The following is an 18,333-nucleotide window of genomic DNA, read 5'->3' as shown; positions in this document are numbered from 1 at the left end:
TGTGTGACATCACTGGCGAACAGCCAATCAGGAGCCTTGCAACACAAAGCAAGTTTGATTTACTTCTCGTGAGAGACCCAGTGAGAATCAAAACTAAAGGTTAAAGGTTTTGCTAAAGGTTAAGAGATTGAAGAATGACAAATTTAAATGTCATATGAAAAATGAAGGAGGACTAATAAAATAAATGATCTTGCTCCATCAGTGTAGTCACAGGTGGAATTTGTTACTTAGTTTATACATTTGAAAATATATAATGATAGAGACTTGAACATGTAAATTCAAATTTGTAATTTTTTAAATAGTGCAATCTTTAGATACTACAGCTTATTTATATTATATGATCTGTATACATTAATATTTAAAATAATTTATAATAACTGTTAAACTAAAATTGCTTGTGTTTAAGAGATAAATAATCATTTGAATCACAACAATTATATAAATCATAAAATGACTCCGTGATCATCATTAAAGCCAGACTTCAATTTTTTTTTTTTTTTTAAGCATAAGTGACCTTTAATTTGGAGCAAGATAAACTGGATTGACTTTGTGTCAGACGTGTCACTTCTCTCACATCTGATTGGTTCATCTTCAGTCTGAGATCTTGAATCCTGAACAATAACCAGCCCTGGAGCAGGTTAGCCGTGCAGCGTAAGATACCATTGCAACGAACACCGATTAAAGCCGAGCTACTTTCATACGACCTAAAACCCAGGGTTGGCGGAAACTAAGCTGAAACATAGCTGGCTAGCCACCTAATCCAGCTTCATGGTACAGGCCCCAGTCCTGAAACTGGAATTAAACTTCCCAGCTGATTCCCATTCCGTGATCATGTGATCCGAGTTCTGACAGCTAAAGCACACTCGAGCTCGACTGGTCGATCATGAAAGAAGACAGAAGCAAAGATCCGGCTCAAGACTCAGGTTTATTATTATGGGATGTTCCAGCGAGCCGCAGGGTGATGTGAACACACGGTCTACTGGTCCTTCAGCTCCCTCAGACGCTTGATGGCAGATTTGACCGTGACGGCTGACGTGGTGCTGCGGGACAGAACGCACACATTAGACCATCATTAATTAGACGGAGCTCTCGTTAATGAATCACGGGGTTCGGTCTCACTTGTACGTCCAGGCGCCTCCAGCTACGGTCTTCATGCAGGAGCCACAGTGCCAGATCCCTACAGCCTTCCTCTTCATCTTGGTCTGGACAGAGAGAGACAGAAACCTGAGCCTCACAGAACACTCGTCTCCTCATCCAAGCCTGTGTGTGTGTGTGTGTGTGTGTGTGTCTCACCTTGCCGCAGAAGGAGCAGGTGTATTTGGCGTGCTGGCTGATCTCGATCTTCTTCACCATCTTCCTCAGCGACGCTCCGTAACGCGTGCCATACTTCCCCACAATCCCCACCTTCTTGGTGCGCTTGGCCTGACCGGGAAAACCAAACATTTCAATAAATCCAGAGTGTTTCTTAATAGAGAGATGAGCACTTTTAACAAGTCATGTGACACAGCATATAAAATAAAAACTCAGACTTTTATTTTTCTCGTAATTATAAGATATAAACTGAATCGAAAGGCAATTGTGAGAGAGAATGATAACTTTTATTAGTTTGACTCCAACATGACAGAAATAAGTTTCCATAACTATAATGGAGAAAAATAATAAAAATAAGTATTTTCAATTTGTGAATTAAAAAAAAAAGTCAAAACACACACAAGAGTTTAATTCTTTTTTTTCAATAGTGAAAAAAACCCTAACTTCTTCCGCTAACATGAACAACACTTCTTCAGAATTTATTAAACTTGTTTCATGCTAATTCTGACTTTTACTAATGCAATATTAAAATGCTTGATAGTTAATGCACTGTGAAGTGACGATGTAAGATTAATAAATACTGTAATAAATGCATTGTCCATGTTAATTATACTTATATATATATAATACTTATACTATATTACTGATAGAACCTTGTTGTAAAATGTAACACTTATTTCATTCTGTGACAGAAAAAAGCTTCAATAGGTAGAAAGTCGTAACTTTTCTCCTCACGACTTTGAGAATTTCGAAAAAAAAATAATAATTGTGAATTGTGAGATAAATTGCAATTACTTTTTTAATTCTGTGGCAGAAATATGATTCTCTAGTTATAAACCCAAAACTACGAGTCAAGATCTCACAACTTGAGTTTTTACCCTCTCGCAATTTGGACTTCAAAGTGAAAAATAACAAATAAATAAATGTATGCATTTAGCAGACGCTTTTATCTAAAGAGACTTAAAGTGCATTCAGGCTATCAACTTTTACATATCATTGTTTTAATAATAATAATAATAATAATTCCAAATTGAGATATAAACTCAGAGCTGAGAGAAAAACAGTCCGAATTGTGATTTCTTTGAAAGGCGGTTGTAACAAATAAAATGCGTTTTAATTTAATTGATCTTAACGTTATTTTAAAAAAGCATTTTAATTTATTAATTAAAAAAAAAACAGTTTGGGAAACCTTTACGTCATGTAATGTTCAATGCACTTGATTTCAAAAACTTACTTTTTTTCTCACTCTTTGTGCTTTTATTTCCGAATGTACAAGATTATCTTATTTAACGCGCGATGTAACGGATCACGATACTAACTTACGTTACATTTCTTGTCATGAAACGTTACGTTAATTTGAAATCATTAACGGATGACAATTAGATTAATCAGCACATTAGGAGTTTACTGAGGGAAAAATGCGGTCCATGAACGGTGTTATTACTGTCGAAAACAGCTGATCACGGGGTAAAAGACGCGGTTTGATCACGGATGTCGCGATTTAACTCAGTGTTTTGACTCTGACAGGAACGAGCACAATAATGACGTTTAAAGTCGATCTCATCGCGTGTGTGAACAAATACAGCACCGATGATGCTTAATGCCCTCATCCGAACATCGACTAACCAGAAAAGTGAGGTTTTTTGAAGGAGAAAGAGGAGATTAGAAAAGATTCGCCTCTCGGGACAAAACGCTCACCATTGTAGCAGAAGAGCTGCGGGTCCAAAAGAGACCGAGCGACTGCGCATGCGCGGCTTACCAGCGCGGACACTGACGCATTCTGGGATACCGGAGGACCAACTCCACCGCACAGAACACTCTTAATAATAATAATTATCATTATAATAATAACAAGTTAACTTATTTGTGTGCATGAATAACATAATGACTATATATTGTGTTATTTATTATTTACTTAAACTTAAATCACTTATAAACAATATTAAATGAATACATATTCATTTTAAATTATATTTTTTTAATAAAATAATTATAGAATTGAATTGATCATAGTATTATGTGTCAAATAACTTAATGTAATTATAATTAAAATAATCAATAACTAAAAGGCATGTTTTCTCTTTATTAATTTATAATGGTTTAGTAAAAGCATAATTACAAATATTAATAAAAAATAATTTAACTTCATAATATATATATATATATATATATATATATATATATATATATATATATAGATAGATAGATAGTAATATTACAAGTATTATTCATATTAAAAAATATTTTATAAAATAACTATTTTAATAAAATATAAAAATGAATCATTTATAATTCATAAAATAATTTTGTCTATGGCTTTATGTTGCTTCAGTTAAAACAAAAAAACATTAATAATAAATTCAAGTTTAAACTATGCACATATATATAATTAGTAGCATTACTTACATATTGTATATTGTTAAATTTACTACTAGTATTATTACTAGTATTATTTACCTTTATACAATTCATATTATATAATAAAATAATTATATGATGTAATATATATATATATACGCTTATCTAACCTATGAGATTATATTTATAATGTACAAATAAATATTTAAAATGTATAAAATAATTTAACACGTTGTCTCTATGACGCTGCTTAAGCAATATAATTCCCATTCAAAATAAAACCACTCACTGTTAATCAGCAGGAAATCTCTCGTTTTATTAATCACTGAAGCACATCTTTAATTTATTATATTCATCTGTAAACATGAACTCAGGGTAAAAAAGGGCAGCATTTCTACAGGTCAGTTCAGAGAAGCACAATAATTCAGTACAAACATGCAAACAAACTAAATTAATTATAGAGCTTCTTGTACACAAACTCAAAATATAAAGATGGACATAATGTGACGGGAATATTACAACAGAAAAAGGAATAGACAGAAGACAAAGGCACGAACACAACATCTGTTCTGTCACTTTTGCTCATGAATGTCAGTGTGTTAACAACTGTGTGTTTAATGACTGGCTCAGGAGTTTCGAGGGTTAATGACTCTTCTGGAGAGAGAGAGAGAGAGAGAGAGAGAGAGAGAGAGAGACACACAGAGAGAGAGAGAGACACAGAGAGAGACACAGAGAGAGAGAGAGAGACACAGAGAGAGAGAGAGAGAGAGAGAGAGAGAGAGAGAGAGAGACAGAGAGAGAGAGAGAGAGAGAGAGAGAGAGAGAGAGAGAGATGTTCAGAAGCCGGTCTCCACACTGAGCGAGCGGCGCGTCACATGTTCGATCTCGCCCGTCACGTACTCGTTGAAATTGGTCTGATATTTGGCCAACATCTTGAGCATGGGACGCAGGTTCAGCCACCACTGCTCCTTCGGCATCCGGTGTCTGCACACACACACACACACACACACACAGCTCAGGGTCTGATGGAGAAGTGTGTTAGAAACAAGCCTCTTCGGCTCATTTATTTAATCAAACATACTGTAAAAATAGGAAAATATTATTGTAATGTAAGTCATCTGTGTTCTGTGTGAATCTGTGTTAAAGTGTAATGTATTTCTGTGATGCTCCGCTGTATTTTCAGCATCATTCCTCCAGTCTTCAGTGTCACATGATCTTCAGAAATCTTTGTGGTATGCTGACGAAGTACTAGTTTTATTCATCAAGGATAAAATGATGAAGGATGCTGAAAATTCAGCTGCAGATCACAGAAATAAATTACACTTTAAAACAGATTCACACAGAAAACAGATGAATTACATTAGAGTAATTTTACACATTTTACAGTATTTTTGATCAGATAAATGCAGCCTTGATGAGCAGAAGAGGCTTCTTTCTGAAACATTTGTGAGCATTAGTTATATAGTTATTTTCAAACATAGCCATTATATGATTCTGAACATAAAGTGATATTATAATAGGCTCCTGGCTGTGGTTAATTATTGATGAGGCGAGTCATGTGACTCTTACTCGAAGTCGGTGTGTGCTTTGAGTTCGGTGACGGGGCTGAAGGACATCACTTTCTTCTTCATGCCGATCACACAAGCGGTGTCTGGAGCGTTCGCAAACACACGGCCTGCCATTCACAGACATTACATTAGATCCAAGAACATATGTCTATCGTTACACTTATCCAGAAAAGATTCATATTTGTTACAGAAATCCATCTGCAAAAAACACCAGTTAATTCTGGATTATACACATTCATTGGATTATATTTTAAACAGCGGGATTTATTTTTACTGTCATAATATTTAAGAATATTTTAAAAGAATATTTTTAGTTTTCATTTTAGTTTACGTTTTAGTAGTTTTGTTGTGCTTTTATCATTTTTAGTTTTTTTGTATATTCATTTATATTTAATTCAGTTTTAGTAAATAAGTTTCATGCTTGTATCATTTTTATTAGTTTTTAATATTTCATTTATTTCAGTTTAAGTTCTAGTAATTTTATGTGATTGTATCATTTTTATATAAAATATATATATATTTATCTTTCAATTCGATTTTTTCAGTTTTAGCTTGTAAGGTTGTTTTAGAATTTTTGAAATATTTCTATTTAGCTAATATTTCTATTCTATTTTTATCTTTATTTTATTAACATTTTATTTCAGTTATTAATATTTTTGTTTATATTTTTCTCAGTTAAAATTTTAGTTAATGTGTTTCATGTTTTTAATATTTATATTTAGCTTTATTTGATATTTATTTCAGGTTTAGCTCTAGTATTTTTGGTATGTACATTTATCATTTTTATTATTTAAAAACATTTTTATATAGCTTTTATTTATATTTTTTCAGTTTTAGTTAATCTGTTGTTTTTTTATCATTTTTATTATTTTTTTTATATACGTAGCTTTAAGTGATATTTATTTCAGTTTAAGTTCTAGTAATTTGTGCTTTTATAATTTCTTTTTAGTTTTTAAAAACATTTAACTTTCATTTATATTTTTCTCAGTTTTACATATTTTGTCATATTTCATATTTTAGTATTTTTACAATATGCTTTTATCTTCATGTTATTTTCCTATTTACATTTATTTCACTTGTAGTTTTAGTAAATTTTTGTTTTTCAGGTGTGTTTCTAATTCAATAATTGTATTTTATCTCAGCTTTAATTCACGTTGTAGAGTGAATGTGCCTCACCCTGTCTGTACGTGTTGTTCATCTTCTCCGTGAGCCACAGAACCGACTTCACACCCATTTTAGTGCCAAAGTTCCTGTCAAATGGAGTGGGAACGCCGCCCTGAACACACAAAACAACACGTGACTCACTGATGAACTTCTAACTCCACGGGAGCGTCTGATTGGTCGGGGCGCTGGTCACATGATCACTAGACGGGCGTCTCACCTGCTGCAGGTGACCCAGAACATTGACCCTGCAGTCGAAGATGCCTTTGCCCTCGGCGGAGTACAGATTGTGGATGAAGTCGGTGGTGTAGTTGTTGTTACACTTCTCATTCCTGCAGAGAAGACCACTATTAGTGAACCACAGCTGCACGAAGCACAGAGCCACATCCTGAATACCCTCACAGTGATGCATTGTGGGAGGTTTTACCTCAACACTAGTCCCCTCTGAATATCGTTCTTCATTTTCTCCGTCAGATGCTCCACGTTCATCTGAGAGGAAACAGCACAACACTGATAATAATCAGAAATGTTTCTTGAGCAGTAAATCATCATATTATCATGATTTCTGAAGATCATGTGACACTGAAGACTGGAGGAATGATGCTGAAAATACAGCGGAGCATCACAGAAATACATTACACTTTAACAGATGATTTACATTATTGTTACTGCATTAATGATAAGTGACTCTGTGGTTGTGGTCTTGCCTCCAGCTCGTGGATGCTGAACGGCTCCTCGTAGATGTAGACGGCGTCTGCTCCCACGGCGATGCCGGTGGTGGTTGCTAGGTAACCGCAGTATCCTCCCATGGTCTCCACGATGAAGACGCGGCGTTTGGTTCCAGACGCAGACTGCTTGATCTTGTCGCAGCTCTGAGGAGACAGACAGAAAGCTGCTATCAGACTCAGGACTGACCCGTGATCAGGTGTGTGTCAGAGAGTGTGTCTCGCCTCCATCGCGGCGTTCACAGCCGTGTCTGCTCCCAAACTGAAGTCTGTGCCCGGGACGTTGTTGCTGATGGTGGCAGGAATCACACACATGGCGATGCACAGTTCATCATAGCGTCCTCGAGCCTCAACCAGCTGCAGAACTCCCTCATACGCCTGCAGGAGACACACACCGGGTTAATACACACAAACACACACACACACACTCTTTCACTCACACACGCACTCTTTCATTACACTTTCACTCACACACACAGAAACATGCACACTCTAACACACACTCACACGAACTCTTGCACAAGCACTCACTTTGGCACTCTCACACACACACTATCACATGCACTCTCCCACACACATGCACTCGCACTTTCTCACACGCACTCTCACTTTCACACACATAGACTCTCGCACACACACTCTCACATGCACTCTCCCGCATGCACTCTCGCACATGCACAGATGCACACGCACTCACTTTCACACACACACACACACACACACACGCGCACTCTCGCACACGCACTCTCACATGCACTCTTGCACACGCACTCACTTTCACACACACACACACACTCTCGCACACGCACTCTCACATGCACTCTTGCACACGCACTCACTTACACACACACACACACACACACACACACACTCTCGCATACGCACAGATGCACATGCACTCTCACTTTCACACACACGCACTCGCACATGCACTCTTGCACACACACACTAAGACTCTCTCACACACACACACACTCTTTCACTCACACTGAAGCACCCGCAATCACACACTTTCGCACAGATGCATTCTCGGACATGCACTAACTTTCGCACACACGCAAAAGCAGGCACTCTCACACACGCACACTTTCGCACACGCACTCCACATATTCATTCTCACACAGATGCACATGTAGTCTCACTTCCGCACACATGCACGCACACTCACACACTCAGAAACTCTTGCAAATGCACTCAGACTCTCTCTCTCTCACACACACACACACACACGCATGAGATTCAACTCTCTGTACCTCAAATCCACCAATCACCAGCAGTGACTGTATGTTGTATTTGCCGATATTGGCCACAATGTTCTCCATGCAGGAGTTGGGAAGAGTTCTGGGCAAATATAAATACACAAACGAATGCATGAATAAATTAATAAATAATAAAAGGATTTCCAACCACTGATAAACATCTGTTTAAAAAGTGGTTTAATGACAATATAAAACACATTTTACTTTCATTAAAATGAAAAAAAGAATATATATTATATATAAAATTTCATATTTATTGTTTAAATATTAATTTTTGTTCGTCATATGTTGTCGTTTTTCCCTTTTCTTTTTCTGTCTTCATTCTACTTTTTATTCATTTTTACTTCAGTTTTAGTAACTCAAGCTAAACTAAACAAATGTTAAATGTTACCTGCTCAACCGCCTGAAATTATTTTTAAAAACATTCCATTTCAGTTAACATTTTATTCCTAGTAATGAAAGAGATTTGATTTTTATTGGTTTTAATTTTAGTTTTACCTCACTATAGTAACTCTGTGGTTTTCATTTCTTTTTTAGTTATTTATTAACAGAGTAATCATTTGAAGGCATGTTTAAACAGTATTAGATCTCTTCAAACTTAAAGTGAAAGTGTGTCGTGAAGCAACGGAATCTCAGCTATGCGTCAGAATGTGTTTAATATGCAAATACGAGGAGTGAGATGGACCAATGAGACCGTACTGTGGGCGGGGCTAAATCAACTAACAGAGCGGACACAGAAACCAAGCAATTTCTGAAACGTCTTGCAGCACGTGTTGTGTGATTAGGACAAAGACATCATTGTGGATAAACTGATGTGCAGCTCGAGGCTCATGATGTCCAGAACTGACCGTTTGGTGCCCAGCAGAGATCCTCCCTGCCCCGTCCATCCAGCCACATCATGCCAGTGAACCTCAGTGACCTGCAGGAGTGAAGCAGAGCTCAGAGAAGCCTCTCACACACACACACACACACACACACACACACACGTGTCAGCGGGTCTCACCGCGTCTTTGGCCAGACCCTCGAAGCCATCATGGACGGTGTAAACCCTGTGACCCTGAGCGAGTCCCACTCGAACCGCGGATCTCACCGCAGCATTCATCCCAGCAGCCGGAGCGCCGACGTTCAGGATCGCCATCGAGTGATTACTCTAAAACATATGACTCAAGATTTAATATTCTTCAGGATACTAAACACCAGAGACACTCATTATGATTAAAGACAAGAGAGAAGGGAAGTACGGTGTGTTTGGCACCTTGGACTGAGCTGGTTTCTGATGAGCTAAGAGCTTGTACGTGTTCCAGTTGTTCTCAAAACTCCTGTAATGGATTATCCATTGGTGAATCATTTCAAAGATTCATTAACAACGAACGAACGAACGAACGAACGAACGAACACACTGAAGGAGACTCACTTGCCCCGCAGCTGAATGGCCTCTTCAAACCTCTTCTCGTTCATGGCTTTCTGAACCTCTTTCGTCTACACACACACAGAAGCACAGCTACATCAGGATCCTCTGTATCAGACGCCGGCCAGAGCGTGAGCGGGCTGGGGGTCAAAGGTCACGTGTTGAGAGACTCACCATGTTCACACACTCCATGAGCGGCAGACGCATGGCGTGATTCCCAGACAGACCGATCACACACGCAGACGTCTCCGGAGTCGCCTCCAGCAGAGCCACCACGGCCTCCACACCCATCTTACTGCTCTACACACACACACACACACACACACACAGAGAGACAGACACACACACACACACACACACACACACAGAGAAACAGACACACAGAGAGAGAGAGAGACACACACACACACACACATACAGAGAGAGAGAGAGAGAGAGAGAGAGAGAGACAGACAGACACACACACACAGAGAGAGACACACACACACACACACACACACACACACACACACAGAGAAACAGACACACAGAGAGAGAGAGAGACACACACACACACACACACATACAGAGAGAGAGAGAGAGAGAGAGAGAGAGAGAGAGAGAGAGAGAGAGAGAGAGAGAGACAGACACACACACACACAGAGAGAGACACACACACACACACACACACAGTATTGGTGTTGAGAGAGCAGGTGACCAAATGCCAGCATAACATTTCTGAATATTATTTTAATTCCACTTTTTGCTATTTTTACATTTTACAAAGCAAAAAAGAATCCAGAGAATCACACATAGCATAAAACTAAAATAGCATAGCACTAAACACAATCCATTCCTCATCTCATGATGCACTCACCAGGACTCGATCGAAGGCGGACGGCGTTCCTCCTCTCTGGACGTGACCCAGGACAGTGACCCGCGTGTCGTAGCCCAACCGCTGCACCACCAGCTGCACACACACACACACACACACACACACACACAGTGAACAACAGCCTCGGATCATCTCAGATCTGACAAACAGCTCCAGGAGAGTCTCACGTCTTTGACGTAGTTGGAGGAGATCAGCTGGCCGTGTTTGTCGATGGCTCCTTCTGCGATGATCACGATGTTCAGACGAGAGCCTTTACTGCGGCTCTGCAGACACACACACACACACACACACACACACAGAGACAGAAGACAAGGGACTTCATAAAAAACCCAAATATCAACAGAATTAGGGCTATGGCTTGATTAAATACATGCACTGCTCATCTACACACGGTTTTCTGTCAAAAATAAAAGTTTGATGGTTTAACGTTTAAAAAATTAAATGACAATTATTATAATAATACAATTATTATATTATTATTTTTCTAATTATTATATTATTACGTTTTTTTTTTGCAGTGAAATATTATATTTAGTTATTTCTATTTTTAATCAATTTGTTTTTGTATAATTATAATCATAATTCAAATACTATTATTATTATTACATTATTGTTTTATACCCAAACTGATATAATCATACACAAAAAATATATAAATTTATATATTTAATAATAATAATAATAATAACAATAAGAATAAAATGGCTTTTTTTTACAATTTATAAATTGCAGAAACCTCCAAATCTCTCACCTCTCCGAGTCGAGCGCACATGTGATCTTCCCATCCGTCCTCCGGAGGAGCCTCGGGGATGAAGAGCCAGTCAGCACCAGACGCCAGAGCAGACACCACCGCCAGATACCTGCAGAACCAGACCAGACCAGATCAGACCAGACCAGATCAGAAACAGACCGGATCAGACCGGATCAGACCAGACCAGACCGGACCAGACCAGATCAGAAACAGACCGGATCAGACCATTCAGACCAGATCGGATCAGACCAGATCAGAAACAGACCGGATCAGAAACAGACCGGATCAGACCAGACCGGATCAGATCGGACCAGACCGGATCGGACCAGACCGGATCAGATCGGACCAGACCGGATCGGACCAGACCGGATCAGACCAGACCGGATCAGACCAGACCGGATCAGATCGGATCGGATCAGACCAGACCGGATCGAACCAGACCAGACCGGATCAGACCGGATCGGATCAGATCCAACCAGACCAGACCAGACCAGATCAGATCAGACCAGACCCTATGTTGAAGAATAGAGTGTTTGAGAAGGTAGAGCTCAGCGCTCGTGACATACCCACAGTGTCGTCCCATCACCTCCAGCACAAACGTCCTCTGATGACTGAAAACAACAAACACATGAGTGAGATGCATGTCACAGTCTCTTCTGCTCAGCTCAAGCACAAATGTGAAGCTGCAGTGACTTTCAAAGTGTGTGTGTGTGTGTGTGTGTGTGTGTGTGTGTGTGAGACCTTTGTGCCGTGGTGCTGATTGCATCAATAACTTCCATGATGCGATGCAGAGCAGAATCAGCTCCGATCGTCATGTCTGTTCCACAGAAATCATTATCGATGGATCCCACCAGACCCACGATGTTCAGATGTGTGTGCTGCTGCGCCAGAGCGTCCGTGATCCGGCCTGAAACACACACACACACACACACACACACACACATTGAAATGAGCGTCCGTTCTCTCTGTTGCTGCAGTGATGAGGGACACAGGAAGCTCTTGGCAGCTTCTAACAGAGCTAACAGACGCCCCATTGATGCTGCTGTACTGAAGCTAGCGTCACTCTGAGACAGAAGAGAGAACTTTAAACCAGATCCAGATCCCGCTCAAGTCCTGCAGAGCACCGAACGAACTACAACTACATTTACAATTATTAAAATAATTACATTATTTACATTACAAGTTGAACTGAAAATAACTCTCTTAACTGAAATAAAAATATCTATTTTTTTTATATTTAAAAAAACAAAATGACAAAAGAAAAACTAAATTACTTAAACTAAAACTGGAAAAAAATTGAAACTGAAAAAAAAAAAAAAGACATCTTTAATTAAATGACAAAAACCACAACACAATGACAAACTGAAAAAAAAAATACAAAAGTTGTAATCAAATAAAAAAAAGAAAAACAAACAAAATTACTGAAACTGGAAATAACTGGAAAAAAACAAATAAAAATGACAAAAAAATGGAAATATCTGAACTGTAACAAAGTAAAAAAATAAAATAATAATAATAAAAACTATCAACACAAATAAATAAAAACAAATAGAACCAATTAAAAATTAACTGGTCTAAAAGTAACTAAAATACGAATATTTTAAAAACATAATATAAAAATAAAAATGACAAAAACACAACTGGAAATAACTAGTAATAACTGAAATAACAGAAAAAAATATTTTTTTTATAAAAACAAAAATTAACATAAATGCCAAAAACACAAAACTCTTAAAACTATAATTTAAGAAATAGTAAATAAAAATAGACATTTGAAAAAAAAGAAAATTAACAACGACAACATAAAAATGATGGAGTCAAAGTAAATTCAAATGAAGAATATTGAGAGCATGGTTCTGTGTGAATGACTGTGTGTGTGTGTGTGTGTGTGTGTGTGTGTGTGTGTGTGTGTGTGTGTGCACCTTGCTTCACCAGTTCAGCCAGCAGGTCGCTCCACTCGCTGCGGAAGATGTTGGCTCCGGTGAGGCTGCCGTCTCCTCCACACACACACAGGTTAGTGATGCCGCGCTGGAGCAGGTGAAACGCTGCTGAGAGACGGCCCTCACGCGTGGTGAAGGATTTACAGCGAGCGCTGCCGATGATGGTGCCACCCTGAACACAATCACACACTTCACATGCTCTACTCTGTCTGAAGGCAAATATAGCTTTAATCACAGACGCTGCTGAGGGTCGCTGCTGTAATCTCAGATTTAATTCTCAATCCTGTTTCCTGCTGATGAGACAAACACACGACGCTCCGGCTGAGAGAACACACATCTCACCCTGAACTTGATTTGGACTCGAATTGTGATTTAAAACCGATATAGGACATTTTTATAATAGTTGGCATTCACAAAATGAGTTTAGTATAACTACGAAAAAAAAATTCTACTTAATATGTTAGTTGGCAAAATGTCTAATTTTCGTTTAGTTTAAGATGAAGAACTAAAATTACTTAAATTAGAAATAAAAATTATAGTTATAAAATATATATTTAATGAAAAAAATTACAAATTAAATAAAACAGACATCAACAAAATTACTAAAATTCAAATAAACTTAAAACATTTTTAAAAATACAATAAAAAATAAATAAATAAATAAATATGATTATCTTGAATAATGCTATATTACTGATGCTAAAAATAACACTTTTTATTTTTATTTTCTTGTTTCTTTGTATATATATATATATATATAATAAAACATGAAAATTACTAAAACTGAAATACAAATTATAATACTAAAATAGATATTTAAAAATAAAAAAAGAAATTTAAAAGACAAAATTATAAAAAAAAAATCAACTAAACAACGGAGAATATAAAAATAAAAACAAATTAAATATTAACTAGACACTATAACGTTATATTACTGATACTAAAAAGAACACATTTTAATGTAATTTTTTACATTTTCTTTTTTTTCCCCCTTGGATTCCTCAGCCAGAATCGCACAGAAAAATTAATAATCTTGAATTCTTTAATATGACAACTTCTGTAGTATCTCAACCATTTGTAATAAAAAAAAAAAAAAAAAAGTGCATTAAACCGGACGCATCCTCACCAGCTGAATGATGTTGGTGACGCTCTGCCAGTTGGCGAGTTTGATGTTATCTCCTCCATCCACCAGTCCTTGATAACCCTGGAGAAACACATGCATCAGTACGAGTGCGACTGTGACCCGGTGCATGCACAGAAACATCACTCACCTCATAAATCAGGTAGACTTTAGCACCCACGTAAATGCCCATGCGTGTTACCGCGCGCACAGCAGCGTTCATTCCTGCAGGAAGCACACACACACACACACGTCATCATGCTTCTCACACTTCTGTTTAATGCTCTGACTAAACACTAGTGAGTTGACTGGCACATATGAAGCCACAACATGCAAATACAGTTTTAAACCTGCAGAATTACTCCCATCTCAGACGCGCATGCGCACTAGAGAGGGCTCATGAGCTTACATCAGGTCAGTGCATGCATTATTTATGCCCCAGATACTCACATCAGAAAAAACAATGAGCTGGATGTTTTTGCACGGTTATGTAAATGTTAGGACATCAACTGCATGTTAATGGAATGTGCTTGTAACATTATTAATATTTTATACAAGTAAAATATATATAGTGTATCTTTAATGTTCATGTAAAATGCTATCAGGAGTAAAATTCTTTAAATATTATACATGATTGATAAACTGCATTCTCGGGAGAAATGTTTTTTGACTGTTTGGGGTTTAATGTTTAATCAGGGAACGTTCAAAATGTTCCTCTGAACTAGAAAAAAAATGTTTAAAAGGCATTGAGGAATAATGTTTCCAGCGTGGCTGTAAAATGGAATGTTCCTCTAACGTTCGCATGGATTTTAAAATTAAAAAAGCGCGTGATTTACACGTCGTTCAAAACAATGGAATGTTCCTTTAACGTTCGCATGACCAAGAAAAACATCCGAATGGCTGTTTAAACGTTGAGAGAACGTTCGAGTGTTCTTGATAGAGCTGAATGTTCGACTGACGTGCGCGTAACGTATAGACATTTTATTAAAAGCGTTCAGAAATAACGTTTTCCTAAACGTTCTTCGTTACTCGTGTCATTTCCTCTCTTTAGGTCACACACACGGGATGTGTCTAAATGCATCACAGACGCGTTTGAAGCGACTGTTGGCTGAAATGTCTCGGTTCTTCATGTAACGTTAACGTTCCTAGCTTTTCTCTGTTTAGTCGTGTTTAACGTTACCCTGCGCGTCTCCGCCGCTCGTCAGGACCGCGATGGCTTTCCCCGCGCCGCTCATCCGCAGCTTCTCGAAGTCCACATACATGATTGAAAACCGCAGATAAGAGCCTTTCTCTGCTGAAGAAACACCGCTGTCCTGCGCGCTGACTCCCGTCAGAAGCTTCTACGTTCAACTCACGCAGCGCACGAACTGTGTGTCGGCCGCGCGCGCTCGTTCGCACGTACTTACGCACGCACACGCGCGCGCGCTTTCCGCTCTGCCTCACGTTTGTCCTGCGCGCTCCTGTGAGGAGCCTCGAGCGACACTTTTCTGGAAGTTATTGAACAATAATAATCGGAAGCAGTTTATTTTATGACATAATGGGTGATTATTTTCTACAAACCATTAACTTTTTAATTAACTTGGTAGAAAAACAGATTAGCTTTTCTGTCAACCATGAAATAAAAGACTGTGCGAAACAAATTATTGCAAACTAAAACCATTAAAAATATTGTTACTTGAAATCAAATAAAATAATGCCAACATTCATTATATTTCAGATAGTTGTAAAGGTGATATTCCTCTTTTTCATTTAGTGTAATCTGATGTACTAAAATAACAAATAAAAAAATAAAAAAACTGAACCGAGGAACTGAAACACAAATTAAGAGCTAAGAAAAATAATAAATAGACATTAAAAAACGAATAAAAACGACAAAAACTAAATTATAAAAGCTAAAAGTGGAAATAACTGAAATGAAGCAAATTAAAAAAAACTTACATTTAAAAACTATCAAAAACTAAAGAACTAACAAAAATCCACTTAATCAACAATAAAGCTGGAAATATCTGGGAAATTTATGAAAATAACTAAACTGAAAATAAAAGCAAGACAAACAAACAAAAACAAAAAACAACAAAATTAAAAATTTTCAAATAAATGAAAATAAACAGAAAATAAGTGTAAAAAGCATCTCTCTCTATATATATATAACTAAAAAATGTGTTTAAATATTAAACTAAATTACATTAAACATAGAAAATATACAAATATTGTTCAAAATTTTAATACATAGTATATCAGTGATGCTAGGCTAATTTACAGATTATCTCTTCAGAAATGTTTTATTCAGGAATTTACTGTATTCACAGATGATCCTGTCCAGAAATCATATACGGTACATTTCTTAATGCAGTCCATCACCTACTCTCCAGAACCTCGAGAGAACTTAATTGCTTATGTTGTGGTGCTCATTCCGCTATAATTATCAGAATAATCTCTGCGGTGATTGAGCGGATGTTGTGAACGCGCTGCTGTCGTGGACGCGCATGCGCATCAGTGGACGCGCTCCGGATCAATAATGGAAAGCTGAAGATCGATCAGCGTAAAATGAAGGCGTAAACCCGTTCTGTCGCTGGACAAAGCTGAAAGCGTGAGGAGATTCAACCTCTGGTGTGTTTTCTGCTGCTAGTCTGATGAAAACAACGGGTTTATGATCGTGATTATTCCCCGATTCAATGTTTGAGATCTGCAGTGTGGATTTAATGATGATATTCACTGAATATACTCTGATCTTTTATTCCTGTTCAAATAAATGTAGTCGTGGTGATATATACAGTAAATATATATATAGGCTATACACACACACACACACACACCATAAATCAAATATATGGAATATAAAAAATCTTCTGCAAAGAAAACCAAATATAAAACATTTAAATGTATTTTTATTTCAGTTGTTTATTTTTTGTATAATTTATAACTTGTATAATTTAGGACAATAACCCTGATAAAATATGTATGTATGTATATATATTATATATAGTTATTATTTTTTTGCAAATAACTATAGTTCATTAGTGTGTGTGCGTGTGTGTATACACGATCCTGCGATCCTGAATTCAGATCTCTTTCAGCAGTTCCTGCACTTCAGCAGTCAAAAATACACACTATGTCTCGTAACTTTGAACGCTCCTCTGGTTTCAGTTGTGTTTTTGCTTTTTTGGTGACGTATAAATAAAGTCTTCCCATCTGCCTGCACTTGAGTCTTCGGCTCTTGCGATCCGTGACACTACGTCCTTAATAACAATGGATGAAAAGTTTAGAGCCCTACTGATGATTAAGTCTAGTGTGTCCACCTTTGTGTGTGGGTCCATGTACATGCTGAATCGACAGGTAAAAAAAAGCCTCAAGTCCAAATATTCATTTATCACCAATTAACTGTTTGACAAACACTTCCTGCTTCGATGTCCAGATCTGAATTGAAAAAAATCTCAAACATGCTCCGAAGTCCCGATCTGAATCAACCGAGTCGCGAACATGCTCCGAAGTGCCGATCTGAAAACTTTGACCAAAGAATTTAATAAATAACTCTATTTCTCTAATAACTCTAATAACTCTACAACTCTATGAAAGACTCAGATCACGTATCTAAAAATAAATCGCTATAGTAAAAGAGAAATAATAAGAGGAGTGAAGTTTCCTACCGTTCTGCTGTGTTTGTATGAAGGTATTTTTGATTCAAAACAACTGAGCACCTGTGGCAGTGCGATTTGTAGTTGTAGAGAAAAGCCACACATGTGTATCAGTAAATTTGAAGTCACAGAGTGAAATGTTTTAATAGTTGCAAACCTGTAGCCTTTTTTTCTCTCCCACAAACACAACACAACAGTTACACCTTCTCAAATTCTTCATTGC

At 37.4% G+C, this 18,333-nt stretch overlaps 2 protein-coding genes across 2 annotated transcripts; both read right to left on the bottom strand.

Moving 5' to 3' along the window:
* Positions 1–906: 906 nt before the first annotated feature.
* LOC128021955 (60S ribosomal protein L37a) lies at positions 907–3,139 on the bottom strand. The gene is made up of 4 exons (XM_052609058.1): positions 3,010–3,139; positions 1,294–1,422; positions 1,120–1,202; positions 907–1,040 (listed from the first exon to the last, which is right to left on the bottom strand). The coding sequence occupies exons 1-4, from the start codon at positions 3,010–3,012 to the stop codon at positions 977–979; spliced, it is 279 nt and encodes a 92-aa protein (XP_052465018.1). The 5' UTR covers positions 3,013–3,139; the 3' UTR covers positions 907–976.
* Positions 3,140–3,960: 821 nt separating this feature from the next.
* Positions 3,961–15,868, bottom strand: LOC128021952 (ATP-dependent 6-phosphofructokinase, liver type-like). Its single transcript, XM_052609056.1, has 22 exons — positions 15,656–15,868; positions 14,627–14,700; positions 14,482–14,559; positions 13,338–13,527; positions 12,157–12,322; positions 11,982–12,026; positions 11,416–11,524; positions 10,832–10,927; positions 10,647–10,739; positions 9,965–10,090; positions 9,797–9,861; positions 9,638–9,701; positions 9,386–9,532; positions 9,231–9,301; positions 8,377–8,464; positions 7,349–7,501; positions 7,106–7,270; positions 6,826–6,887; positions 6,619–6,730; positions 6,414–6,513; positions 5,239–5,344; positions 3,961–4,653 (listed from the first exon to the last, which is right to left on the bottom strand). The coding sequence occupies exons 1-22, from the start codon at positions 15,735–15,737 to the stop codon at positions 4,506–4,508; spliced, it is 2,340 nt and encodes a 779-aa protein (XP_052465016.1). The 5' UTR covers positions 15,738–15,868; the 3' UTR covers positions 3,961–4,505.
* Between the last annotated feature and the right edge of the window lie 2,465 nt (positions 15,869–18,333).

This window comes from Carassius gibelio, chromosome A11 (genome assembly GCF_023724105.1).
Source record: "Carassius gibelio isolate Cgi1373 ecotype wild population from Czech Republic chromosome A11, carGib1.2-hapl.c, whole genome shotgun sequence".
Classification (NCBI taxonomy): Eukaryota; Metazoa; Chordata; class Actinopteri; order Cypriniformes; family Cyprinidae; genus Carassius; species Carassius gibelio.
Note: the sequence above shows the minus strand (reverse complement) of the source record. Positions and strands in the feature narration are given on the sequence as shown.

Coding starts and splice junctions, on each gene's coding strand:
- LOC128021955 (XM_052609058.1), bottom strand. Junction 1,203..1,293: donor CCTGCTCCTTCTGCGGCAAG/GTGAGACACACA, acceptor CTCTCTGTCCAG/ACCAAGATGAAGAGGAAGGC. Junction 1,041..1,119: donor GGAGGCGCCTGGACGTACAA/GTGAGACCGAAC, acceptor TCTGTCCCGCAG/CACCACGTCAGCCGTCACGG.
- LOC128021952 (XM_052609056.1), bottom strand. CDS start 15,737: ATGTATGTGGACTTCGAGAAGCTGCGGATGAGCGGCGCGGGGAAAGCC. Junction 14,701..15,655: donor GAGCGGCGGAGACGCGCAGG/GTAACGTTAAAC, acceptor TGCTTCCTGCAG/GAATGAACGCTGCTGTGCGC. Junction 6,731..6,825: donor CAGAGGGGACTAGTGTTGAG/GTAAAACCTCCC, acceptor TCTTCTCTGCAG/GAATGAGAAGTGTAACAACA.